Source organism: Sinohyriopsis cumingii, chromosome 16 (genome assembly GCF_028554795.1).
Source record: "Sinohyriopsis cumingii isolate HCF-2022 chromosome 16, ASM2855479v2, whole genome shotgun sequence".
Classification (NCBI taxonomy): Eukaryota; Metazoa; Mollusca; class Bivalvia; order Unionida; family Unionidae; genus Sinohyriopsis; species Sinohyriopsis cumingii.
The window spans coordinates 18,807,755-18,835,107 of record NC_142976.1 but is presented as its reverse complement, the minus strand read 5'-3'; the positions used below and the strand labels follow the sequence as shown (position 1 = coordinate 18,835,107).

Sequence of the window (27,353 nt, the reverse complement as noted above, 5' to 3'; positions counted from 1 at the left end):
AACGCACGGAGCATATCAAGCAGGGAACCAGACTAGGAAATAATCCACCTATATATTAGTCTGGTTTATGACAGAAACTATAAAACACTATAAGCATAGCTAAATAAATTCAGACATCAGTAGCCAGCCTATTGTTTTTAATTTTTTATATATTTAGAACGGTATGAGCAATTGTTCTTATAGAGATTAAATAAAGGCCAGTGGAGTTTATCCTCGTTTTTGTGATGCGATTGTTCATAGCAGGGTTGAATGCATATTTTGCCAAGATAACATGGTCACTGGTAGCATTCAGCAGTGGTCACTCATAATAGAGTGTGTATACAGTAAAATGGATCTGTGCATTATGATTGTGTTTGGAAATGACAGGTTGATGCTCATACCAGAGGTCACTCATAGCAGTTTTCACTGTACCATCAAAAAATGCTACATTATGCCAAATCACAAAAATGTATAACTATGAAAATAAAATGAACTCGCAGTAAAAATGTGTAAAGCTTACAATATGGATATTTTAAAGAGTATGGTAACTGTAATTGTGTGTTGCAGATCATGAACTTGATTGAGTTTAAATCTGCTTGAGAAACTTTTTTTGACATAATATTTATCATGTACACGTCCTCTATCACAATACTCTAACATACGTATCTTGTTATCCCCATTTCAGGAAAGGGCCATGCAGACCAGAATAATGGACCTTGAGTCCCAACTCAGTCAGACAAGGGCAGAGATTGCCAGAGTAAAGAGAGAGAAAGAAGAGGTGAATATGTCTTTTTTCTTTCCTTTTCTTTCTTCTTCAAAAAATTTAATGGGGAATACTTTTTTTTACAACTTTGCTCCATCTCAGCACTATTTTCAAACTACAATAACCAGGTATATTTTATTTGCCTTTATCGTCATAAAGTCGACATTATTTTGATATTTTATGAAGTAAATGTAGTTTTCTTTTGTTGTTTTTGTGGGTTTTCATAAAAATAAGAGCTTTACAAATGATTTTCTTGCATCATATTGAGGTGCAGCTAAGAATGGATTTCTAGACAAGATAATTCCTGCATAATACCACTACCTAACCTACCACCATTTGCCAGTGTAAATTTGGACAAAAATAAAATTTTGTTCAAGAATTGCCTTTATTAGAATGCCAGTTTATTTCCCCACTGCTTTAAACTTCCTTATGATTTTTACAAAGCTTTTCAAACAGTAATTTTGTTGAGTGTATTCATAACACAGTTGGCCTCCATCATTTTGCTGAAAGATATTTGGTTGATCATCACAAATATCCAGTGAAACATAAGGTTACATGTTAAGAGGGGGGCCCCGAGTGGTCTAAAGCGCTCACCGTTACGGATCACTGCCATCTCACCTCTGTCTGCGTCGGTTCGAGTCTCGGATTCGGCTAATGTGGTTATGTGAGAAAGCTTGCCAGTAGCTTCTCGTGGGTCGGTGGTTCTTTCCGGGGTTTTTCCGGGTTCTTCCTCCACCATTAATACTGGCCGCCATGTATAGCCTATCTAGTGCTGAAAAATGGCGTTAAGCCCTACAACAACAACTACAACAACAACATGTTAAGAGGACCTGCATCAATTAAATATTTGCAAATTTCATTACCATTTAACAACAGTGACCATCCTTTTGTGGTGATCGTATTAGACTTAAAAAGTTGCCCTTGGATATTGACCTTACTGTATTTGAGTGATAACTGTATTACCATATAAAAACATAATTTAATAGTTGTTTCACTTACTTAGAGCAGGGGTGGGCAAACTACGGCTCGCACCCTGCCAAGGGCTTTTATGCGGCCAGCCAAGGGTTTTCATGTGGCCTAGGAACAGGTCATCATTCGCACTGACTCTGTTTATGTTACTCTGTTTGTCAAATAAATGTGCTTCTTTAATTAGATGTTATTTAGAAAAACCTTTTGTTTTTGCTATTTCAAATATTAATTATTTTACTTAATGAACTATGTGGCCCGCGACAAGGTGTAAATTTGTGTATGCGGCACTTGCACTGGAAAGTTTGCCCACCTCTGACTTAGAGGATCATACACTTGTACTGAGTAAATAATAAGGATATATTTCATCATGAGCTTGAAAAACTAAATATTTTCATGAGTAGTGAAGCTGTGAGTGAAAATAATGGGGTTTTCACCTGCAAGATTAAAAATATCCAATGTTCAATTGGAACATGAACATTTTCTTTTATTTTATGCTCAAACATGTTGGATAGATAAAGTGTATAACGATTCAACTAGCAGATTTCTTACAGCAATGTCAGCTATTTACCATTATGTTCTGCTGTGTTTTGTGTATATTTGCAGAGACAGTTTTGAGTAGTAACATTCTCATTCCTAATTCAATGTAATAAAGTGCATACTTGTGGGGGAAAAAAGAAGAGAAAAACATGATAGAGTTCACAGTTCATTTTGAACAGTCTTTTGCAAGATTGGTCAACATGCAACCACTATACCTAGTTACTGGCAACATGCTGGGAGCTTATAGTGTTACCCTTGTCCATCCATTTAAAGTTTGCATGATCGCCCATTTCCAGTTACTGTAGCAGGGCATTTATGTAGGTCAGTTTCCAGTCACTGTAGCAGGGCATTAATGTAGGTCAGTTTCCAGTCACTGTAGCAGGGCATTTATGTAGGTCAGTTTCCAGTCACTGTAGCAGGGCATTTATGTAGGTCAGTTTCCAGTCACTGTAGCAGGCATTTATGTGGGCCAGTTTCCAGTCACTGTAGCAGGCATTTATGTAAATGTTTCCAGTCATCTATTGTAGGGTAATCACCTAAGTACGTTTCCAGTCACTGTACTAGGGCATTCCCCTAGGTATGTTTCCAGTCACTGTAGTAGGGCATTTATGTAGGTAAGTTTTCAGTTACTGTAGTACAGCATTTATAAACATAAGTTTCCAGTCGATGATAAATAGGGTGTTTATGTAGGTCAGTTTCTAGTCACTGAAGTTGGGCATTTATGTAGGTCATTGTCTAGTCACTGTAGTGGGACATTTATTTTCTGATATTAGCTCATTGTTGAGGAACGATGAACATGTAAGATGTTACATAAGTTGTAGTAAACTTTTATCCTTCCATTACAGAATGAGAGGAAGTTTAATTCTCGGTTGTATGACCTGAAAGACAGACTTGAGCAATCTCACAGTACCAACAGAAGCATGCAGAATTATGTACAGTTTCTTAAAAATTCATATGCCAATGTTTTTGGTGACAGCTCACTTGGAATGATGCCTCCTTCCCCTGCATTGCACTGATGTCTATGATACAGATTTTTGTTCGTCTTTGTTTGACTGTGATTCCTTTTTTAACTGTCCGTCAACATTTGCTATTTTTAATTTTTTTTAAAACTTCAGCTTATCAGAGTGCATTCTAGCAGTAAAAACTTTCAGGTATACACCAATGATCTTTATGTGCTATCAGTTATGGCAGCATTGCTAACTTTAGAAAAACCTTAAAACATTTTTTTCTTCAAAATGCTTAACAAAAATTGGGCCAAATTTGAAAGAAATCTTCCTGAATTATAAAGCTTTCTGTATAAATTGTGCCACCTTATTGTCCTATATGGCTGTATTACATAAAATAAAAAAAAGATTGTAAACTTCTTCTCATAAACTGTTCAGCATAATTTGACAGCATCCGTGCATTAAGATTTTTCAGTTTGTACAAATGAAATATGGCCACCACTGCTAAAATTATAAAAGTTTTAAATGATTTCTATCATTGTCTCAGCTGAATTTGACTGAATGTTACACAAAGCATACTGGCATTAGCAAATGAAACCAATCCTTGGCCAGCATTACTATGAACAATATATACCTTTGAATAGTGTTTGCTTAAAAACTGCTCAACAGAATTAGATAAATTTAAAAGAAAACATCCAAGCATAATGGGCTTTAAACTTTAAAACAAATACAGTTAATGTTGATCAAACATAAAAAATATGGCCACCATTACTAAAAATAAAAGAAAAAAAAAACTGTCTAACAACTTGCAGAATAGAATTTGAAAAAATTTGACAGAAAGCACTATGGCATGATGCTTTTAAAGTCTGTACAAAGATGCAGATCTGCCAGTGTGGTCGCATTAATAAAGTTAGAACATGTACATAAAAAACCCAAAGAAACTGTTAAATTTGGTGTAAAGGCCTTTCACATGGATTGAATTTGATATCTTCTCTTGAAAAATGTTTGAAAATTAGAAAAAGTGGAAGGTCATTTAAAAGCCCCTAAATTTACTTTAACAGACCTTTAAAAGCCCTTGAATATTATTGCTGATATTTTACTTAATATTATTTTTTAATGTATTTAATTATTTTGGTTGAAAATGATGATTTTTAATGAATAATTGTATCATGTTTTATGTTAGGAGTCCTTCAGTATCATCCCATGTCTTATGGCTAGAATGTGACACTTTACTCTAGTGTCCCTAAGCATAGTATAGGCGCCTTAATCTGTAAGCCAGTCAGTTTAAATGGTGATTGAACATAGACTTCATCATCTGCTTTAATGATGGGAAAATTTCTGAATCACAGATCCAAATTACTCATGGAGTTGAGAGTTCAAAGAGGATCAATTCGTTGTAGTGTGTGCTTTGTGTAATAAAATGAGTTAATTTTGGGGAGAATTCCATTTCATCACATATGAGAAGTAAAATGGACCAATCAGTAGTGAGCAGTTTGGATTCATCTGGAAAGGTCACAGATGACTTATTGTTTAAAGACAGATTTTGAGAAAAAATATATCAGTGATCTAAATAGCCCCTCCCCCTCCTGATTGGATAAAAAGCCTTATATGGGTTAGATTTCCTTTCCAAGCAATCACAGCTAAAGCTGACAGCCCCAGTAAGAAGGCAGAAGCCATGGAGCAGATGATATTTACCAGTCAGTCAAACTGTTTTAGGACAGATCAAAAGAAAAGCTCCAGAAATGAAAGAAACATTGAATGATAGAGCAGAACCCTAATGAACAAAAATTCTGAGATTGGACAAAGCGAGGAAGTGTCAGTACAAATAATTTGACAAAGTACACATATAATTGGAAAATTAGTCTTGGCTACGTTTTGTTGAGAGTGCCATTATTGTATATATGCTGATATTTATATTTCAAGACAAACTTTTAACTCTTTATTTAAAAACTTGGAAGTTGTTCTTAACAGGAATGTGGTAAAAGCAGTTTCACAATTCTTTTTTAAAAGTGGGTTAGGTACTTTAAACAGACCTTGTAAAATAATGTAACAAGCCCATAAAAAGTCTTCAAATTTGGTCTATGAGCCATGTTTTCAGCATGCTAGACAAATGTTGATATGGCATCAGATATTATTGAACATTAAAGCAATAGAGACCTTGAAGCAGTTGTTTTATAATGTATGTAATCAACAGCAAAATTGGAAGAATTTCTACAGAAAGCATCCTACTGACCCAGATATTTGGGCCAGCTGCTCGTGTATTGAGCTGTTAGGTAGATGTTCACCAGGTGAGCTATTCTTATACTGTACAATTTTATGCTGTATATCTGGATAATAAGCATATATTTGAATATAAGCTTACACTGAGAAGTAGCACACACAGACTTTCTGGTATTTTAAAAGAAATCCAACTTAAACTCTCCTCTCATGAGACCGATTCTTTAGGCTATTTAAAAAGTTGATTTATTCACAGATGCCTTCTTGTGATCCGCTTTTTATTAATCAGAAAGTTTTATATACCATATAAAACATATCTAACCTCAAATTTGAAAAATAAGTGTATGCATATTATTCAGATTTCACAGTGTATTTGTTTGGGACTGTCAGAAGTGCATATTTATTATATCAATAGTCCTTGTTTTACAGTATATATGTTTAGGACTATTATAAGTGCATTTTTTGTGTATCTTTAGTCCTTGTTTTACAGTGTATTTATTTAGGACTATCAAAAGTGCATTTTTGTGTATCTTTAGTCCTTGTTTTACAGTGTTTTTATTTAGGACTATCAAAAGTGCATTTTTCGGTGTATAAGTAGTCCCTGTTCAGTCCATAGGTCAGAACTCTTGAACTTTTAAGCAGCAAATGTAAATTTGTTTTAACAGTCTTTGATTTTAGCTAATTTTAATCCTCGTTTGAAATTTTAAATTTTATTCTTAACATTGTCAAAGTAACAACTTCTTGGATGTTGATGTGTTTTGATCACCTGTATGTACTTATTATTTATTTTTTTAAACTTAGTTTTTTAAAACTGATGTAATTGTTAGACATTATTTCATTATTTTTTGCCTGTCTTAAATTTTTTTTCCAACTTTAAGTATTGGTTTCATTTTATTTGTCAAGTGCATGTATTACATTTATGCATGTTGTTAAGATAGCTGTGTTTCGTGATTCACAAGAGTTCTGACAAGATGTGGAAAATAATACCTTGTCAAGACTGCCATATCTAATCTATATGAGCACCTCTTCAGATGATGCCCATCCTGTTAGTATTGCTGGAAATGAGCTGAAATTTAAGGATCAATGAACAATCATCAGAGTTGATCAGCTGTCAGTTTTAGTTTTTGGGATATATTTTCTATATTTTTCAAGGAAATTGTTACCAGGCTCTCTTACAAAAAGTCACCAACAACCAGTAGGAGCACATGTCTGAAATGGTTATCAGTGATTGAATACATGTGCTGGGTTGCAATGCAGTGAACATTTTGAATTTACAAGTGCTGAAATATTACAAATAGTAAAACATGGATATTCAGAATCAAAGACTTGGCTTTTTCAACCAGTATGCACTTATTCTGATTAATGGTCACTCCACTTTTAGTAGGTGTTAAATCATTCTGGCTGTTATAAGAGGCGTCTAAAAACTTGTCTTCCAGCATTATTAAAATTTTACAAACAGTCAAAGAAAATAATATAAAGTTGAATAATGTGTGCAGTTCTGCCTTTCATTGTAATCATGGCATTGGAAATTAAAATTGAGGAACTTTAGTATAAGCTCAAAGATGTGTCATGATGCCTGTACCTTGATGTAAATCATGAAGGCACAGATTTGTCAGGATCACAAGTATAAAAAAAAAATTGTTTGCTTACAAAACTGAAAACTTTGGATATAAATGTGAGAGACACAGTGTGTGATATCGTGCCCCATTTTATTGAGCCCACATTAATGACAAGCAAGACAGTGGTCACTTAGGCTTTCATCATTCCTAACAGTTTGTTATGGTTTTCAGCAACAATTTGATTATGGGCTTGAATGCACGTCTTGGCCTTCTTTTAGTTGTAAATAGCATGGACAGAAAAATGAGAGTGCTTGGTAAACAAAATTCTCATTGCAAGAAAATGGAGCATGTCTTATTAGCTGAGACATTGAGGATGAAAATAACATTTATGATTACAAAATTCTTGCACACGTTATACAACATTAAAGGGTAACGGTAGAAGTAACTTGCATTTTTAAATTGTCACTTTGTGTAATTTCTCATTTGTTTCATATGAGTATGTGGTGTGGTCACAAACTTTTTGTTTGGCATTTGTTTTAGAATTATGTAGCTAACCAGACAATGGAAGAAAAAAAAACAGGAGTATGAATAGTGCCTTATTTCATGCTTGAAACCTGACCACCTGCCATTTAATCAATATTTTGCCAAAAGGATCAAATAGAATACACCGTATTGTAAAGATTCTGATGAGAATTAATTCTGCAGTGTGTAATGAAAGGTCCCCATACTGTTGGAAAGTTTCTTTTTCAAATTAATGATTGCTTTCCTTAGGAACAGGCCCTTACATGTTCATTTTAACTGCAGATTTTGAGTTGTACATTAAATTTCTAAATCTTCCAGGTGGTATATGAAATGTTGTAACACAAAAAATAATGCTGTCCATTTTATAAAGGTATAGTTTTGTCACATGTATTGGCGAATTTGAAATCTACAAGAAGGTGTCTAGCAGACTTTTCTAGAAACTGTTGATCATGCGAATGTTTTAAGGGTATTTTGTAATACATAACCAACTCACAAGGCATTTCTTGTGTCAATATTAAATTATCATGTTTATTTAAGAACTGTACTTTTATATTTTAGAGCATTCATGAAGTCATTAAGCTTGAAAGTCATTTATGAATGAAAGTCCATTCATGTTTAGTATGTTATTAATTTTCAAGCTTTATTTCACGATTCCTGTAAAATATCAAATTAAGTTCACATGATTACAAACTTTTATGAAAATAATGAATTTAAAAAAGACAGTGAACCTTATTTTGACTGTTGTTTACAAATAATGTCAAACCACACAATCAGCATGACATGGTGCGATTTCAACCAATCTAAATGCTTGTTACGAAAGATTGGTTTAGATGTGTTAATATGTTGATTTACTTAATTAATTCCAATATTTTTCTTTCCTTTTTTCTTGCAAATAGTAGTGTGCAGTCTGATTAAGTTCTATATCTCTTTTCTTCCAAGTAGTTGGTTGACAGAAAATGTGGTATCTACATATTTATGATATTAGATTTGTATTTAGCAATGTGTAATTCATTAAATCTCTGCTTTTTTTTGCAATAGCATAAGTTTTAAGGCTTGAAAGCTGGAATACAGTTAGGGATATCATATTTAGAAATCTGTATTTTATTTTGGTGGGGTAATGAAAACAGTATTGACACAGTATACCAAGAATTTTCTTGGTTGTTCAGTTAAAATGTGCTAAATTTAAAACTGCATTTATTATGATGTGTGCCTTCTGTGGATTCCATTTTGATTTATGGAGGAACTCCCGTCACTTGTACAGTTTTTAATATAATCTGAATTCTTAAATAATTTGTTTTAGTCTGCAGAATCTTCAAATGTTGACCTGGTAATTTATTGAATTAATTGTATGATATATACATGTATCTTTATATTGTAAGTAGGCCTTCCACAATTGTGTAATATTTTTCTACACAAAACAATAAACATTATCAGCTCTAGTGTCTGTTGTTCCATTTAAATTATTTATGCCTATTTTATTTTAGAATGTTTTTAACTTTGGAATAATTTCAGAGGGATATGGTAACAGTGCGTAGAGATATTTTTTTGGGAAGATTTGTAATTGCTACCTAATTTCAGATAGTTGCATATCTGTGATGATTGAAATTCAGCATGGGTAGATTATCAGATTTGAAGGGTCTTTTCTAATGAGCTGACTGGCTTCTGATGTTCTTTGTACAAACACAATAAGTTTAAAAGACTGCAGAAGCTGTGTAAACTAGTCCCCATGTATTCTAGCTCACTGCCCATTCTGATCACAGCAAACATGTCTACACCAAACTCAGCTTATTCCAGATCACTCTCCTTTCCTGGTACAAGTTCAGTACATCCAAGTCTTTTATTGATTGATTCAATATCAAGTATTTTGCCTTACCATCCAATCAAACCTAAATTTTGTATTCCTTTCCTGGCCAACAGCATGAGTTTAAAAAAATGTCACTGTTCTAAAAGTCAACAAATTTTTTGAGAATGTTTCAGACAAGTTGCCAGCAACTATAGAAGTAAAATACATAGACTTAATTCCATTTTTTTTTTTAGTTCGTAGAAAGAACAAATTTGATACAGGGCAATGAAGCCAAGACATATTATACGCAATATTAAATTGTTTACCCTTGTTTGAAATAAAATACTATGTGGTTCTATATTTTCTAGATACCTATTACACTTTAAACATATTTTTAAGCTTTACATGTTAGTGTAATTTAACTCAGTTCATTTCGGAGAATTCATATTTTTGAGAATATATTTTTTAGGTATCTGGACCCAAAAAGCGTCCTTGATACTTAAAAAATCCATTCATTTTTGTGATTTTAATTGTGAAACTTATCAAAAATAGTAAAAATTAGCAAATGGTCTTTGTTCTTGCCTCAACAGTTACCATTTGGAAATGATCAAGTGAAATTTAGTGAGAAGCACACAGCCAGCATGCATGTCAAATTATATGTTGGTTCTCATGTAGTACAGCACATTCACGAGGCATGTGATGTAGCAAAATCAAATAATAGCTAATTGTAAAAACCACATTGCAATCAGCTTGAAATTGGCAGACTACAGAGCAAGCCTGTGAAATTAAAACTTTCAGGTGCACAAGGCAAGTTAAGGGTTGCAGTGGCAAGTAAATATCTAGGCAAAAATCACTCATCAAGAATTGTTTCTGATACTACGCAAGTCTGAATTGTAAAGATTTGTGTACAAAGTGTACTGAATTTAAATTTGTTTTTTGAGCTGGAGCAATGCAACTGTAATCTTGAAAGGAACTTTTATTATTTAAATAAGATACTGAGCTGTGAAAATTTGAATAATCAAGTAAAATCACAAATTTATTTGCCTGCACAGAAGTACAGTACATTTTGTAAACCAGAGCATACCAGAGATGACAAATCTTTACATCATCTCCAGCAGCTAATTATTGTACATAACATTAATGCAGAACTTGACCCATGAAATGCTGTCCCCTCCAACCAGGCATAAAAGATAGAACAATAAATAAAGAATATTATTTCCCATGACATCAAAGTGGAGATGATATAACAAGTTTTTAAAAACGGAAATTTTCTTTTTCTTTTTTTTCTTCAAATCATTGTGCATAAAAGCTGTATCAGAAATCATTATCCATCCTAGAAACCAGACTTTACTGGATGGAGTCACAGGTGTTGAGTAACCCTCAAGTGACAGCCAGTGTGACCATAAATACAAGCACAGATTATGCATCTGAAATTAATTTGATTAGTTTCTGTAACAGAGCCCTCGCATGCATCTGTAATTACTTTGATTAACCTCTGTAGAAGTCCTCACACAATGTAATTACTTAGATTAGTCTCTGAAGAAGGTCCATCACATGCATCTGTAATTACTTTAATTAGTCTCTAAAGAATATCCACCACATGCATCTGTAATTACTTTGCTTAGCCTCTGTAGAAGTCCTCACACAATGTAATTGCTTAGATTAGTCTCTAAAGAAGATCCATCACATGCATCTGTAATTACTTTAATTAGTCTGTAAAGAATATCCACCACATGCATCTGTAATTACTTTGTTTAGCCTCTGTAGAAGTCCTCACACAATGTAATTGCTTAGATTAGCCTCTGTAGAAGCCCTCACACAATGTAATTGCTTAGATTAGTCTCTAAATATCCACCACATGCATCTGTAATTACTTTGATTAGCCTCTGTAAAAGTCCTCACACAATGTAATTACTTAGATTAGTCTCTGAAGAAGATCCATCACATGCATCTGTAATTACTTTAATTAGTCTGTAAAGAATATCCACCACATGCATCTGTAATTACTTTGTTTAGCCTCTGTAGAAGTCCTCACACAATGTAATTACTTAGATTAGTCTCTAAAGAATATCCACCACATGCATCTGTAATTACTTTGTTTAGCCTCTGTAGAAGTCCTCACACAATGTAATTACTTAGATTAGTCTCTAAAGAAGATCCATCACATGCATCTGTAATTGCCTTGATTAGTCTTAAGCAGTCTTCACATGCATAGCCATACTCATTCACATTGCAGTGAACCTGTTGAGTACTCAGTTACAATACACAGTTTGTTGTTATTAATATAGTCCGTCTACCAATGAATAAACATTTATTACAACTTTGAAATGCACTGGTAAGAAAGGCTTTGTGTGTAGGCTAGAAGAATTAAACAAATATATGTGGTAATGAGCTAAACAAGTACTTTAACCTGTTATGACCTTCAGTTGTAAGGGTCTGGTACTAACAGAGAGTAAACCATTTACCAAGCTTCAAGATTTTAATATGAACATTAAGACTTTCTTTTGCATTGAGTTGTGGAGAAATCCATTGCCTTTAATGTCCAAGTCTAAACTTTGTTCTTACCAACGAACAAGTTTTGCAAGATTACTTGTCTGTGAACAAGTAAATTGTGTTTGGTCACTTTAAGCAACAGCAGTTCCCATTTTGTCTGAGTGATGTTTAACACAAGTGCCATCCATGCTTACCAGCGGATGGCTCTAGTGACTTCAGTGCTGAGTGTGTCTGCTTTGCATCTGGGAGGTCACGGTTTGAAACCCCAGCCAAGTCATACGAAAGAATTATAAAAATGGTATAAGCAGCTGCCTCACTTGGCATGGCACTCAGCAGTAAAAGTTGGTGCTAGGACGGGTCGCCTTGGTGTCAGGATAATGTGACTGGGTGGGACATGATGAATATGTCTGCAGCGTGATGCCCAAGATGGTACTAGACCTGTCCATGAAATTTAACATTAATTTTGCCATATGTACTTCTTGGTAAGTGTAAAACATGATCTTCCAAAGGAATGTCAATGTATAAGGATCTAAATAAAATATATAAAGTCCATGGACAACTTGATTTTGACAAAATTTCTGCACCCTTGTATAGGGTGCAGAACATAATGTTTCACCTCACCATTTTTCATGATTTGAGGAGTGTGTGTGTTTGTGTGATTTGGATTTTTAACGTAGCTTTTTAAAAAATCAGGCACATCGTTATGATGTCTGCATTGTGGCAGTTTATAGTGATGTCCCGCATTGGGGCATCATGCCACAGACATGTAGCATGATGTCCCACCCAGTCACATTATCCTGACAACAGGCTGACCAGTCCTAACACTAACCTCTTAATGCTGAGCGCCAAGCAAGGCAGCTGTTAGTACCATTTTTGCAAGTCTTTGGTATGACTCAGCCAGGGATCAACCCACGACTTCCTGCATCCAGATGTTTTAACCCAAAAAAAACAAACAAGCTTGAGAGGTAAGATATCCTCACTCTCATGTATCCAGAAGTTTTGGCCCTGAGAAACCAAAACAAGCCTTATTGATAATATTTTTTACTTTGAATTTGAACATGCATATAAGACTGAAGTTTGCCCAACTGAATGGATCATTAAACAGTGAAGTGTAACCAATGCTAATGATCAGTTATAAATTTCAACAAATTTTGCAACACCCTGGATGTGGAGCCCAACTAGATCATTACCATTCAGATTGAAAATTCTGCCCTCACATTAGGAAGCACTCCATTTATCAAAATAACGCTGGTCATATATGAAAATAGTAATGCGTGTGTGTATGTGTTTCTTTTTAATTTAAAAAATAACCAACTCCCACCCTACCCAATCATGTAATTTTATGTGTGCAAGATAACTGCAAAGCACATAGCCTGAGAAAAATTTGAGTTAGACAAATTTTAATAATACTTGTTGTTTTATTTCAAAAGCTGAACACTTCGAACAATTTACAATATAAAGGTTTGAATATCCTCTACTGATCAAATTGAGATATATGTACTTTTATATCACCAGTCACAAAGCAATACAATGCCTTGTTAATACATACCCGATTTGGAAATGATAACATAGCAAATCAAGATCCCAGAACAAAATTTCAAAATTAGGTACAACATATTTCTCTGCAAGTTCTTTCAATGCATATAAACAATCCAGTGCTAGTACCCCTCCAACATTCCAAACACTGACTGTTCTACAACTGTAGAACCCCAGATTTTTGAAACTATGTATTCCATGGAAAAGAAAAACAAAAACCCTGTTTAGAGATAAAGATAATTACAAGAAAGCCATTTGTAACAAGAGATGAAGAATCCTTGCATTAAAACTAACTTAGAAATAAAGTATAAATGAAAACCAAAAAGATACTTTCATACAGTAAAATTATATTCATTTGTACTGAATAAAATTATTTTATGACAACTAAAGACTTCCTCTTGTCTCAACTGGACCCTCAGGGTTTCATAACCACTAATTTCTGAAGACGAGTCCAGGACTCCTTGTGTCAAAAGACCAGGACTCTTAGTGGGTCAGGCCCATAGAGAATGCTCAGGCTCATTGACAACCAAGTCAAGCTTTTATCTGCACAATAGTCTTTATTCAATTTATTATGATTTCCACACAGCACCATATACACATACCAATGCCTACAAATATGATTCACATTCAAGTTACTAACGTGAAGCTAATGCAAAATAAAGTAAAGAAATGTGATTTTTACATTTTGCGTTTTAACAGATGTACAAATGAATACGTGCACACAAATACAGAAAAGTGCAGAAACAATTAACAGTACTCCATTCTAAGATTGCACTCGGCATATTCTACATGTCACATGTACAATGATATAGATTTCAGTATCTTTAAACTCACAATCATTATGATAGCTTATTCAACATGCCACATGTACAATGTCAGATTCTATTGTCTTTAAACCCATGATCATTCTCAGCATATTAAACATATTACATGTACAAGAGATTTTACATGTACAATGTTAGAGATTTTAGTGTCATTTAAACTCACAATCATCATAGCTGAAATTTCATCGCAATTTGTGTAAATTACACATTAAAAGAATCATATGAATGGACTAGATGAAAATGCAGTCTGAATTCTATATATCAACAACTATTTTGCTGAAACCAGTGTCTGTGATTTATTTTTAGTATATTACCTGCATCTGTTTTATATAAACTTTCACACAGAACTTTAACACTGTTGACCATAATGAAACGTATTTTTCTGTTTGAGTCAGCAAAACAAGAGGGGAACTCCTGTATACCAGTTTATAAACTTTATAATATCCCGAATTTTCAGTCAAATACATCAACTGATGCTTAATGTATGTGCCCTTAACAAACAAAAAAAACCTTTAACATGCTACAATGCAACAGGTTTCCTGTTTAAACATGTAAGACTGGCAATATAGGAGCTCCTCTCCTAGCATAAAGGTTTTAGACCTTTTGCATTATATCTAAGTTTAAGTTGAACACGGCAAAGAATGTACCAGAGACTGACTTTCTATAACTTTAACACAAAGGCACAAAACACTTTTCACAATGATAAATCAATAAAGCTTTCTTTGAAGCAAAACAGGAAATACTATAATCGAAATGTGAGTACTGAATCTCCCCATGATTGTGCAGGCAAAACATGCAATTCGACTTTGCTCATCTAAACCAGCTGATTACAACGAATATGCATACTATACATTTATGGACAAACGAAATGCTTTGTTACACAATACAAGACCTTTGGAAAGGCATATTTTTGAAAATTTCTTATATTATTGTGCCCATAATTTACTTAATAATCAGATTAGAAAATCAAATGTTCATTAAAGAAATTTAAAATTATGCAAGGAAATATCTTTTGACTGAAATATATCTTATATATATTACACACAGACTACAAATCTGATTTGTGTGTCCTCTGCTATAAGTGACCACATGTAAGTTATGTCCAAAGCATTTTGTACAGATCAATTTTAAATTTCTTTAATGAACATTTAATTTCCTAATCTGATCTCACTTATTTTGACAGAAGAACAAACTTAAAGACCTAATAATGTTTCCTACCTTAAATATTCTCAGCATGTTATTTTCTGGTTTTTTTTCCTTCTAATTTCATGGTGTTTTGTGTTTGTAATCATATCATTATATATGTTTTTTGTATCTTATATGTGTTGTCTAATGTTGTAAAGCGCTTAGAGCTTCTAAAGATTGCTTCTAAAGATTAGACGCTATACAAAGTCCTCATTATTATTATTATTTTACAACAGAACTGCAGCAACATTAGCAATAACCAGATACACATGAACACGGACAATTAAGCTTAGGAACAAAATGTGTTTCAACAATGTTATGAATGACCATTATCACAAAACTAGATATAAATACTAAACATTTAATTATTGGTAACCAAAATCATTGCAGAATGTAGTTCCTTCCTCTGCATGGAGATGCACAAGAAATGAGGGAACATGTATTTGCCAGTTTTCATACATGTATAGGGTGAATGTGTATGACATAGCTTAAGTACATCACAAACTGCAATTGTACCGATATAGTCATCTAAAGAACTCCTGTGCATCAGCCAACTTAGTAATTTATGGTCTAAATAAATAAATGTCACCATATTTAACAATTTTTTATATAATTCATATGGAAATAAACAAAAAGAAAATGCAAATTGTGTTATTCAATATATTGTTACTTTTTTAATAACTTAAAAATTAATTGCTATAGAACATTTTGTATGAATGAATTTATTATGTTACAATGAACATCAAATAAAGAACACAGTATATATACAAATTATTTATGTTTTTTTTTTCTTTCTTAAACCCAACTGAATTTTGCACTTGAAAACTGACCCTCCAGCAGAGGCCTGTTATGGGTAACCATGTCCTGAAACCACTTTTGTTGTCAGAAGGTGGCGTTTCTCAAGACTGGATTGACTGTATTCTTAGATTCCAAACAAGATTTCCTAACTGAAATCTGTTGAATTTCTGGGTAAAAAGAAAATGTATGCAAGATTTAAGTTGGATGGTCTTTTTGCAATCAACTATACATCATGAACAAGTTCACTATGATCTTCACACCTGTAACAAATATGTATATATTTTCATCTATGTCATTACTATGCATTGGTAACATAGAAGTTAGGCAACCTATTATGAGAAAGCAAAGCATAAAATAATGCCCCCAAAATTATACAGGTTGGCTAGTCCACCATTCTACAGATATACACTGACTAGTTCCTATGCAAACTGCACGCTTTCAGACAGTGTAGCTTTTCACAAAAAAAAAAAAGCAATATTTCCTCAATTATATAATGAATATTCTGACAGCATAACATGATTATAGATGAATTGGAACAGAATACCCCCTGCTAGAAAACACCAAGTGAAGGCTTGCTACATGCTGCAAACATCAACAGCAAATGACAGTAATTACATAGGCTAGAAATTTTGTGCATGGTCTAAGCCGCCAAGACATGTACAAAAATTACAAGTTAATTTGCATGCTGCTCATTTTTAACGATTGCAACATTATTAGCCACCCTGCTAATCAGTGCTGGAATTTCATCTTTATCCATCTCCCCAGACCAGATCTGTTTCAGCTGATGATCTATGTCTTTGGATAAAAGATCTGTGTCCACCTGTGATGAGTGAAGAACAAGAACAATGGAAACGTTTTTGTATGGAGCATTATCCCCATCACAGTATGCATGAAATAACAACATAGCCATAGGGGATATTTCCTCTATATGATTTACCACAACCACCCTGCTCTGAGAAAGGACTTTCTTTAAGTTTTGGTCAAGGTCTAACTTTTCTTTGGCAGGAGAACTTTTGTCTAGATCACTCGCATCTATTGTAAAATCTAAGGAATGAATATTATAAACACTGTTAATGCTGTCTCCTAAATAGTTTACAATCTTACTCGCTGTTACAGAAAAGCCTTTTGGGACCCAGAGCAAAATTACGGCAGGATACGCTGGATCTGGCTGTGATAAAATGTGTTTCATTGACGAGGATATTGTTTTCCAAAATTTGTCTATTTGAGATGGGAAAATTTTCTTCATTTCCTCCACTCTCGTCTTGAAAAGAGAAATGTTATTCATCTTGTGTTGCAGAACAGTCTGACTACCTGTGAAAGAAAATTGGGCAAAAATTGGGTAAAAATAAAAAACAGCCACAACTACTACTATTATAAGCATGATAATACAGCATTTAGAGCCATTGCCAGACTTATGTGAGTCAGTTGAAGGTTGTCTATTATCTACCAGTTCCCTTGGTCTTGTACTGTGCTTGTATTTAACTTTATTTTCAGGAGATGGTTCTGGTGTACCATGTAAAGAATCATTTGCACTTGGACTTCCAGACCTGTCACCCGCACTACTATCTACTTCATCCTCTTCCTCGCTATGTGTGTCATAAATTTCTAAATCTTCTGAATTTTTCTCTGCTGGGGACTGATGTGTTCCTTTGTACCCACGTTTCTTTGGACTAGGAGTCTTCTTTGAGTCTTTGGACCTGGTATCTGGTCTGTTATCTTTCTCTTCATCAGAGGAATAATTTGCAGCTTCTGATCTTAGTGCTCTTCTCCTTAAATTCCTCTTATCCATGTCTATGTCTTCTCAAGGAACTATTTCCAATGACCTGAAAATATTTTACAGATGATTTTTAACTTTGTGATAATTTTGTTGATCTGTTATTATGATTGCTGTTAAACACTCAGCAAGTGAGATCAGAATTAGTTGGAAATGACGATTAAATATATTTCAAATTTCAACACATGGCAACAATTCTCTTTGTTGTGTGTGAACACAAACAGCGTTAAATCATAAGTTACACAAGAGTAAGCCAAGTAAGTGTACAATTACATGGTCTTTCATATACAAAGCACAATCTGAGTACAATTACATGGTCTTTCATATACAAAGCACAATCTGAGTACAATTACATGGTCTTTCATATACAAAGCACAATCTGAGTACAATTACATGGTCTTTCATATACAAAGCACAATCTGAGTACAATTACATGGTCTTTCATATACAAAGCACAATCTGAGTACAATTACATGGTCTTTCATATACAAAGCACAATCTGAGTACAATTACATGGTCTTTCATATACAAAGCACAATTTGAGTACAATTACATGGTCTTTCATGTACAAAGCACAATCTGAGTACAATTACATGGTCTTTCATATACAAAGCACAATCTAAGTACAATTACATAGTCTTTCATATACAAAGCACAATCTGAGTACAATTACTGGGATTTCGTATCCAGAGCACAATTATTAGGGGTTTCATATCCAGATCACAATCTGAGTACAATTATTGGAGGTTTCATATCCAGAGCACAATCTGAGTACAATCATTGGGGTTTTCATATCCAGAGCACAATCTGAATACAATTATTGGGGGTTTCATATCCAGTGCACAATCTGCATAGAAATATTGCATCTTTATATCTAGAGCATAATCTGAGTACAATTAATGGATCTTTTTTTTCCAAAGTAAAGTTCAACATTCCTTAGGATACTTTTTTTTTACCCCCACTACTTTGGGGAATATTGTGACACCATGTGACTGTCCATTCATTACTACATCTCCTAAACCACAGGGAGAAGGGTGTGGAGTTGGAGGCAATTCACATAACTTTCATGCCACTTTTGTAGTAACCACTTACAAATGTTGGGTCAATCTTGGCTCCTAACCCAGTGGTCCCCAGGAAATGATCAAAGATCAAATGTACCAAAACTTCAATTAAGCTGACATTTTCAAATATTTTCTGACCAAATTTTATATATGCAGCCCTAGCAAATAAAAATGCATCATATACGTGAAAGGCTTTGAATCATGACTACTGGGTCAGTTTGGTGGTACTGTTACATACACGAAATAATAGTAAAGATAATAATCACACAATTTATTGTGCAGGAAATGAAGTGGATGGATCAGAAAATCAAGGGCTACAACTGTGCTAAATGATGACGCAGAAGGCTCCCAATCAAATTCAGCCAAGGTCTCATCAATATCAAGCAGGATACCAAATCTGATTACAATCCAATTATAATTGTGCAGAAAAGTTGGGTGTCATCTAATAATCATTGGGCCACATACAGAACTTCATTAAACAAAAGGGCAGAGTTCTAACAGTTAAACTCAAAGAAAGTCATCAGCACAGTACTAAGAAGCATACCAAAGCTGGTTGAAATCAAATTAAGGGATTTACTGTATAGAAAATATAATGGGTTGGTCCGACAAACAGGGGCACTAACTCTGTGAAATGATGATAATTAATCTAACTTAAGGACTCATTAATAATGTAAAACCTGTCTTGAGAGACCACTGCTATAACAGACAACTTGTCTTGAGAGACCTGGTTCTCCTTGTACAGATCTATTGGTTATATAGTGATATGACCTGTCATGAGAGACCATTTAAGCGCTTCTAAAGATTAGGTGCTATACAAAGTCCTCATTATTATTATTATGTTTTGGCACGTGGGGTGGTCTTTCAAGGAAGGTTCCATTGTATCTAGTTACTGTGTGTAAACAAGTGGATGGGTCACACAATCTAGGGCGACAAGGGAAAGAAGGATGGATGGAAAGGCACCATTTAATTTTCCCAACTTTTCTACAAAAGGCAGTGAACAAAAAGTAGACGCTGTCATTGTGGAAGCCAATGCAGTTGTTCTATCTGATACTTTAAAATTCTGAAATAGAACTTTCATGGTTTCCAGCGTCCATGTTCAATCCCTAAAAATAATGTACAACTACATGAACCCCTGTATATTTTAGTATTCTTTACTTCAGCACTGATTTTCAAGATATGATGAGGCCAACATAATATTCTGGTCCAAAACACTGCAAATGGTTTCCTAAAGTGCTACACTAATGGTATGTTTTGTTTACTAAATGGTTTCCTAAACTGCTACACTAATGGTATGCTTTGTTTACTAAATGGTTTCCTAAACTGCTACACTAATGATGTTTTGTTTACTAAATGGTTTCCTAAACTGCTACACTAATGGTATGTTTTGTTTACTAAATGGTTTCCTAAACTGCTACACTAATGGTATGCTTTGTTTACTAAATGGTTTCCTAAACTGCTACACTAATGATGTTTTGTTTACTAAATGGTTTCCTGGGGCCCTGAGTGGTCTAAAGCGCTCATCATTCCGGATCACTGCCATCTCACCTCTGTCTGCGTGTGTTCGAGTCCAAGGCTCGGCTAGTGTGGGTACGTGGAAAAGCCTGCCAGTAGCTTCTTGTGGGTCAGTGGTTCTTCCCTGGGCTTTCCAGGGTTCTTCCTCCACCAGTTATACTGGCCGCCATGTATAGCCTATCTTGTGCTGAAAAATGGCGTTAAACCCTAGTACAACAACAACAACAACTAAATGGTTTCCTATAGTGTTATACTAATAGTGTTTTGTTTCATAAATGGTTTCCTAAACTGTTACACTAATGGTATGCTTTGTTTACTAAATGGTTTCCTATAGTGTTATACTAATAGTGTTTTGTTTCATAAATGGTTTCTTAAACTGTTATATTAATGATACGTTTTGTTTGTTAAAATCTTGGCAATTATGCTATTATGTTCCAACAAATCATAAACATGAGAGAGTTCAAGTATGCTGTAACTACAGAAAGATCAGGTCTTGTACATGTATTTAGACTTGTCATATTGGTGCTAAATCTTCAGGAAATTTCAACATATAATCAAGCACACAAAGAAGAACGCATCTTTGATTTGTGTGCCCTTTATCCACATTTAATTTAAGATATCATTTAAAAACTTGCATAATATGCACTTTATGTTTTGGTTTTTACCATACTATGGTAGCTTTGGTGAACCCAAGGAAGGCCACTGATATTTTGAATTTAACTGACCACACAAACCTGACCTTCATGGAACCAGATATTGAACCCAGGTCATGCAGGTGAAAAACTAGCATTAATGACCTATAGAGCTATGATTCTGTATCATAAATAATAATAATAATGACCTTATTTAAAGAGGGTAACACAATTAGCTGAAGAACTAATCTACCTTGAGGACCTCATACAAAGGAATTTATTCATTTTAGCTGCATCTCTGAAGCCACCGGATATATATTGGGTTTGGAAGAAGGAAATAGAGTGGGCATTTCTAATCTCAACTGGAATACTATTCCAGAGCAGAGTTCCAGAGTATTGGAAACTTTTTATTAAATAACTCATTATTTGGTTTGGGAATTTTATACTGTTTGGTAGACATGGATCGCAGGTGAGAGTATTACTAGGTAGCCTATACTGGAATAGCGATTGTAAATATTCAGGAGCACTATTATGAGATATCCTGTACATTAATTTGGCTTTTCTCAAACAGTTGGTCAGCTTAATAATGGATTGATATTTCCTTCCCGTTGCAGATGTATTGAAATGTCACTGCTGTGCATCGATTCATACATCTTTTACTGTTTTCCTTGTAACGATACTCCAATAATCTACACAGATCAAGAGTGATTGCATTTTTATAATTTTGGAGGAATGAGTAGATAACAAAAGTAGCTCATCCTCAATGCAGCCCCCAGGTGGTGATGCGGTGGAAGAAGACAATCATGTCAGGTATGATGTACGTGTATTAGACGATGATTTGATGACAATCAAGAATTCAAATCCTGAATGCATCCTGGTGGTAGGAGTGGAGTGGGGTAACAATAATAAAGTGCATATATTTTGTATGCTTTTTTTTGAGCTTCCACCACAAGGCCATACTGTTTTAGTATTCTGCAGTATTCTGGATAGAAAAGCAGATAAATGCTAGCAAATGACTGTCATCTAGTACTGCCTTTACAAAGAAAAACTGAGAATCCATAAAATCTCTCATTTCTGTACTTTTGAAGAGCTAATTACTGACAATACTGATTATCAATATTCTTAATTTCATACATCAGGATCCCCCCCGCACTATTTTTATTCCAAAATGATACAATACCCTCTCATAATCCTTGGGAGATAATCAAGTTTAAGACCTTGAATCTGATCTCACTGGATTATTTAATACTGAAGTCCATGAAAAGTGTTTGCCAAATATTATATTATAATTTTTTTTATATGATTTTAAATCAAGAGTAGCATTGTTGGTTCAACATTTAGAAGCAAGCTGTGAGAAAGGCATTCATTCACACTTTAAATGAGACAGTTTATGGTGCATGACCAGAAAATTATACACTTCGATAATGGTTACAATGAGCCATGAATACTAGAATACCTTTAAAAAATCAGCACATTCTTGTTGAAATGAAATTAGTTCAACAGCAAATCATTATTGGCAACAGAAATATCACCATCAATTAAGGTCCATGATAATTTTTTTCCTTTTCATACAAACAAAAAGCTACACTTAATAAAATTATTTTGTTATCCAATCAGAGATATCGGAAATGCTTAATTACGCTTATTTGGATGCCAATTTTTGATCTGGGATGCAGAAAATCTCTGAGGCAGGAGTCCTCCGTAGACACGTTATAGGTGTGCGGCAAATTTCAAAGACTTGCCAGTCCTGCTTTAGCCACCTGCTTTGTGAGAAAATGTGTTGATCAATTAGCTGTGCTGATATTTACAATGACAGAATTCAGTGACTGAAAGACCCCTTAATGTACATACATGTTGCCATAATAAGAGTACATAAAAAAGAACATGATGCAATAGCTGGGTGCCAAGATCAAAGGCTCTGACTGACGGCCAGATGCAAAAATGTACTGATATTTACAGTGATTGAATTCCGAGTCAGAAAGACGCAGAGATGTACATGTGGTCATTTATAAAAGTACATCAAATAAACAACTTTAGCTTTCGTTACTGTGTTCATTTCCGAATGTATTGCAATAAGTTGTTGTTGTTGTTGTAGGGTTTAACGCCATTTTTCAGCACAAGATAGGCTATACATGGCAGCCAGTATTAATGGTGATGGAAGAACCCGGGAAACCCCCAGAAAGAACCACCGACCCATGAGAAGCTACTGGCAAGCTTTCTCACATATCAACATAGGCCGAACCCACGCAGACAGAGGTGAGATGGCAGTGATCCTTATCGGTGAGCGCTTTAGACCACTCAGCCACTCAAGGCCCCTATCAGAATAAGTAGTGCACAACAATCAAGACATGTTGAGACTTAGACAAAATGCCATTTGTAAATTTGTACAAGTATTTTGGGGTTAAATGGCAAACTTATAAAGATTGTAACAAGATTCAGAAAAGTGCTAAAGCTGCTAGAATTGATAGTTCAGATAGGACAATAGCTAAGTGTAAGAAAGTGTGTGATGCCTAGCTTAGTGTTTGGAATAAGTCCTTACTTGGATTGACAAAATTCAGTATTACTCTGATGGATGAACAAGAGCTATTTAAGAGGTACATTGACAGACCACACTTTTTTTAAATGCAGCTCGCCTTTGCCCTGTTAGTTCTAGTGTTGTAGCAAAATGTATTCATCATATATCATTAGCTAGGCCTTGTTTTGATATCAATTACGGTGACAAACAAATTCTTGCCCATTCACATGTATATGTTTTGATAGCTGATTGACCATTAACCCTTTTCTGAGTAAGGTAGCAACTATCAATTTCCTGCATGATACCCTTTAATGATAAAACATACAAACTTGTGTTTTAAGATCAGAATCTGTGATTATTTACTTGCCTCGTGTACACTATTTCATCATAAAATTAGTTTGAAGCTCTAAGTGAACCAGTAGGCCTAACGGGAAATAATGGCGGACTTTGCTAACTCTGGGATGTACAAGTTATTAGATTGTCTGTTTTCGTAAACCATTGGGCAAATATTTTCAGAAAAATATACAGATCATTGAAAGCAAAGCCAAGGTATTATTTTATTAAAGATTCAACTTTAAAATGCAAATTATGTAGATCAGAAATGTATGGGACAATGCTATGTTGTGGAATTCGCGAGATGCGCTTTAAAGTCTAATCTGTTTTCAAACCTGATACGTATTTGCGAAAATACAGGAAAAAACAACAAATAAGATACTATTTAACAATTGCCTAAAATTACTACAAGGATGTAGACAAATAAATAAACCATAAATTTGCAATCCTGTCAATGGACTGTTGTAATGAAGCTATATTAAAGTAAGTGATTACATTACGAAAAACTCTCCATCTAAAAATAGATGCACTCATGTCTGTGTTGATTCTGTAGGAAGGAAAGGACTGCAACTTTTGATGATGGGACTCCTATTTTTACCAAAATGGGAGTCCTGGACTCCTAGTTTTAAAATCCTAGCGAGACCTCTGCCAATTATGTTCAGTAATACTAATGTACACTTACCTTAAATGGTTAAGATTATTCAAATTGACACCATGTATCCACATGCAATGGGTACTCACAATGCATGTGTAGCAATCACAATGCAAACCAAATCCACACATCAGTTGTAAACTTTGTGTAACATTCATACAAGTTTTCACATTTAAGAATTGAAATTGTCTTCGGGCGGTAAACCCATGGGCTCAAGAGGTCTTGGGGACCCAAAACACCTTCGGGCTATCATTGTGGTCTGTGCTCTATTTACACTTAGTACGCCATTGTTCACCGGTCGCTGTGCGGATAGTCTTTTCTACAGTGGTTATATGGCAGCAGCGCGGATATGCCGTTTTTTAAAAAAAAATCATTATAAAGGCCGCCATGCAAATAGACACTTTTCTTCATGAACTAAATAGCCTCATAATCACAGGGCTTTTCACAAATAAAATTAGGAGTATCCGTAAATGAATCGAGGACTGAGGGGGTAAAATACAGGTTAGACCCCTCAGCCCTCGATTCACTGACGGGTTTGTATTATCAGACTATAATTTTCTTTGTAACGAGCCCCCGTGTTCAGAATAGTATAGTTTCACTTCATAACAGTCTGTTGTGCCCAACATACGGATGAACATACGTGCGTTTGTCCCATTCTCTGTTTTCTAAGCTATTCCCAAATCTGAGAGTTCGGTAAAATGACACGTAAAATAGCGTCATACATATATAATCATAGTTAAATCAACTCACTGTTTGGATACGTCATGTGAACTTTCTCCTCGTATGCCGCTTTCATTGCTGAAGGGTGATTATAGAAGTTAACCAAATATAATGTATAATATGCAAATTAAAACAAAATACCGATGCTACAGGTATGCGAAGATTATTACTTCTAGGGTATACATTCTCAGCTCATAAAAGATGGACGTAACGCCTTAATACATGCCTTTTTATTTTTATGCAAAACAGTCCAGACTGCAAAAGACTTAAATCACTCGGCAAGATTAAAAAAGGAATTTGCATCCATTCGAGCTGATTCCATCAAAATTAGATAAGATTCTCACCACGTATAAATGTACAATAGAAAATTAACATTCAGAAATGGACGACATACAATTTATACCAATTATATTAGTCTTGTTTTCAATTTTTGCGACCACAGATCTTAGCATAAAGTTGTACTTTTCAGTTAAGAACACTTAAAACTTGAAAATCAGAATCTAAATATCGGAATCCTGTTATCTGTATCATGCCGGAGTGTATATAGCAATCCCTTTCAATATTGATTATTTTCTTTCTTGTTCTTTTCATATTTTAAATACTTTTTCGCACATGCGAAAAATAATATTACATATAGAGAGTTTTAATTTATGTTACATATGTATCAAAAGGTCACTTAGTTCACATGCAAAAAAAAGAAAAGAATTTCACATGTCTGAAAAAGTATATACCCGAAAGTGTGTAGAAACGATTATTTCATATACGTGAATTTCTTTTATATATGTGAGTAAGTTTTTTTTTTTTACATATGTACAGAATAATATTATGTGTCTCAAAAATAACTGTGCACATGTGAAATAAAAGAATACCAGATGTACAATAAGCTTTTATTTCAAATATATTAAATCTTATTTCCATATACAAAATTTGGTGGGTTTTTTTCTCCATATGTGAATTAGTTTGACATCATTTCACATGCATGAAAGAATTTTACATATGCAAAAAAACAATGCACATGTATAAAATAATTTATCTATTTTACATGTTTACAAACGAATGTCACATACGTGAAAAATAATTTTACCTATGTAAACAAGGATTTTACATTCATACGTAAAGATTCTATGTTTTAAAAAAATCTTGTTCACAAATGTGAAAGGAATTATAAAGATTTGAAATAAAATATTTATTTCACGTATGTAAAAAGAATTTCGCACATTTAGAAAGGTATTTATTTCACATATGTACAAATTTTTTTTTTACATCGATGCATTATTTTAATGGAAATTAATACTAAAACAGTTTGTCGTAGGTCCAAATGGCATGGCGTTTTAAAATTTATATTTTGTTAACTTAAAAGAATTTAAAAATATCGTCAATGATGTTGCTGAGTTCTGAAAGCAAAGGGTTAAAACTGGTTGGTTTGCAGATCTACCAACTAGTCTTAAAATTAGTAAGATAAAATTGTGATTAGCACGCATATCATTTAGCCGTGAGCAATAGAGGCAGGGGAGTGTGGGGGTGCATATGTGTATGTGGGGGTCCAGTTTTAAATAAGGTAGTAAATGACTGAAAAATTGACGTTAGCCACCATTTTGAAATGTATGTTTGTAACAGTGAAGTATTATGCGTCAATCTGTTCTCGAGCTGTAATGCCGTATTACGTCACACTATTTAGGCGGGAAATGTGAGTTTGCCTAAGATTACTACCCCAGGCGTATTACGTCACACTATTTAGGCGGGAAATGTGAGTTTGCCTAAGATTACTACCCCAGGCGATTATCTGTAAACTTCCTACCGGACGAGAAAACATCTACTCCCATAAGGTATATGCGCATGATCAGCAACAAATAATAAGATAATTGCAACATGTAATACCTATATAAACGTCAAAGTCTTTACTGGTGATCACTGATTCGGGTGCTTAGGGATTTATTTGTATGCTAGCTTTATTACAATCTATTTATTTTAATTTTAGCATTGTTTTACTAAATTACCTGCTGTGAACAATTTATCTTAATGACACACAATTCATTTTTTGGTAC

General features: G+C 34.2%; 2 protein-coding genes across 6 annotated transcripts in view; one reads left to right on the top strand and one right to left on the bottom strand.

Annotated features, from left to right (window-relative positions):
* Positions 1-8,930, top strand: part of LOC149780019 (outer dense fiber protein 2-like) — a 139,408-nt gene extending 130,478 nt beyond the window's left edge. For both annotated transcript variants that reach the window (XM_089936766.1, XM_089936765.1), the window contains 2 exons: positions 665-757; positions 3,094-8,930. In XM_089936766.1, the coding sequence (XP_089792892.1) occupies positions 665-757; positions 3,094-3,264 (264 nt within the window). In that variant the 3' untranslated portion in view covers positions 3,265-8,930. The remainder of the gene's footprint in view (positions 1-664; positions 758-3,093) is intronic.
* Positions 8,931-13,839: 4,909 nt separating this feature from the next.
* Positions 13,840-25,459, bottom strand: LOC149780018 (torsin-1A-interacting protein 1-like). Of its 4 annotated transcripts, none has more exons than XM_089936761.1 (2): positions 25,339-25,459; positions 13,840-17,932 (listed from the first exon to the last, which is right to left on the bottom strand). In XM_089936761.1, the coding sequence occupies exon 2, from the start codon at positions 17,896-17,898 to the stop codon at positions 16,783-16,785; it is 1,116 nt and encodes a 371-aa protein (XP_089792887.1). In that variant the 5' UTR covers positions 17,899-17,932; positions 25,339-25,459; the 3' UTR covers positions 13,840-16,782. The 4 variants fall into 4 exon arrangements, with proteins under 4 accessions (XP_089792887.1, XP_089792890.1, XP_089792888.1 ...); XM_089936764.1 differs by lacking the exon at positions 25,339-25,459 and adding an exon at positions 25,217-25,332; XM_089936762.1 differs by lacking the exon at positions 25,339-25,459 and adding an exon at positions 25,229-25,332.
* Between the last annotated feature and the right edge of the window lie 1,894 nt (positions 25,460-27,353).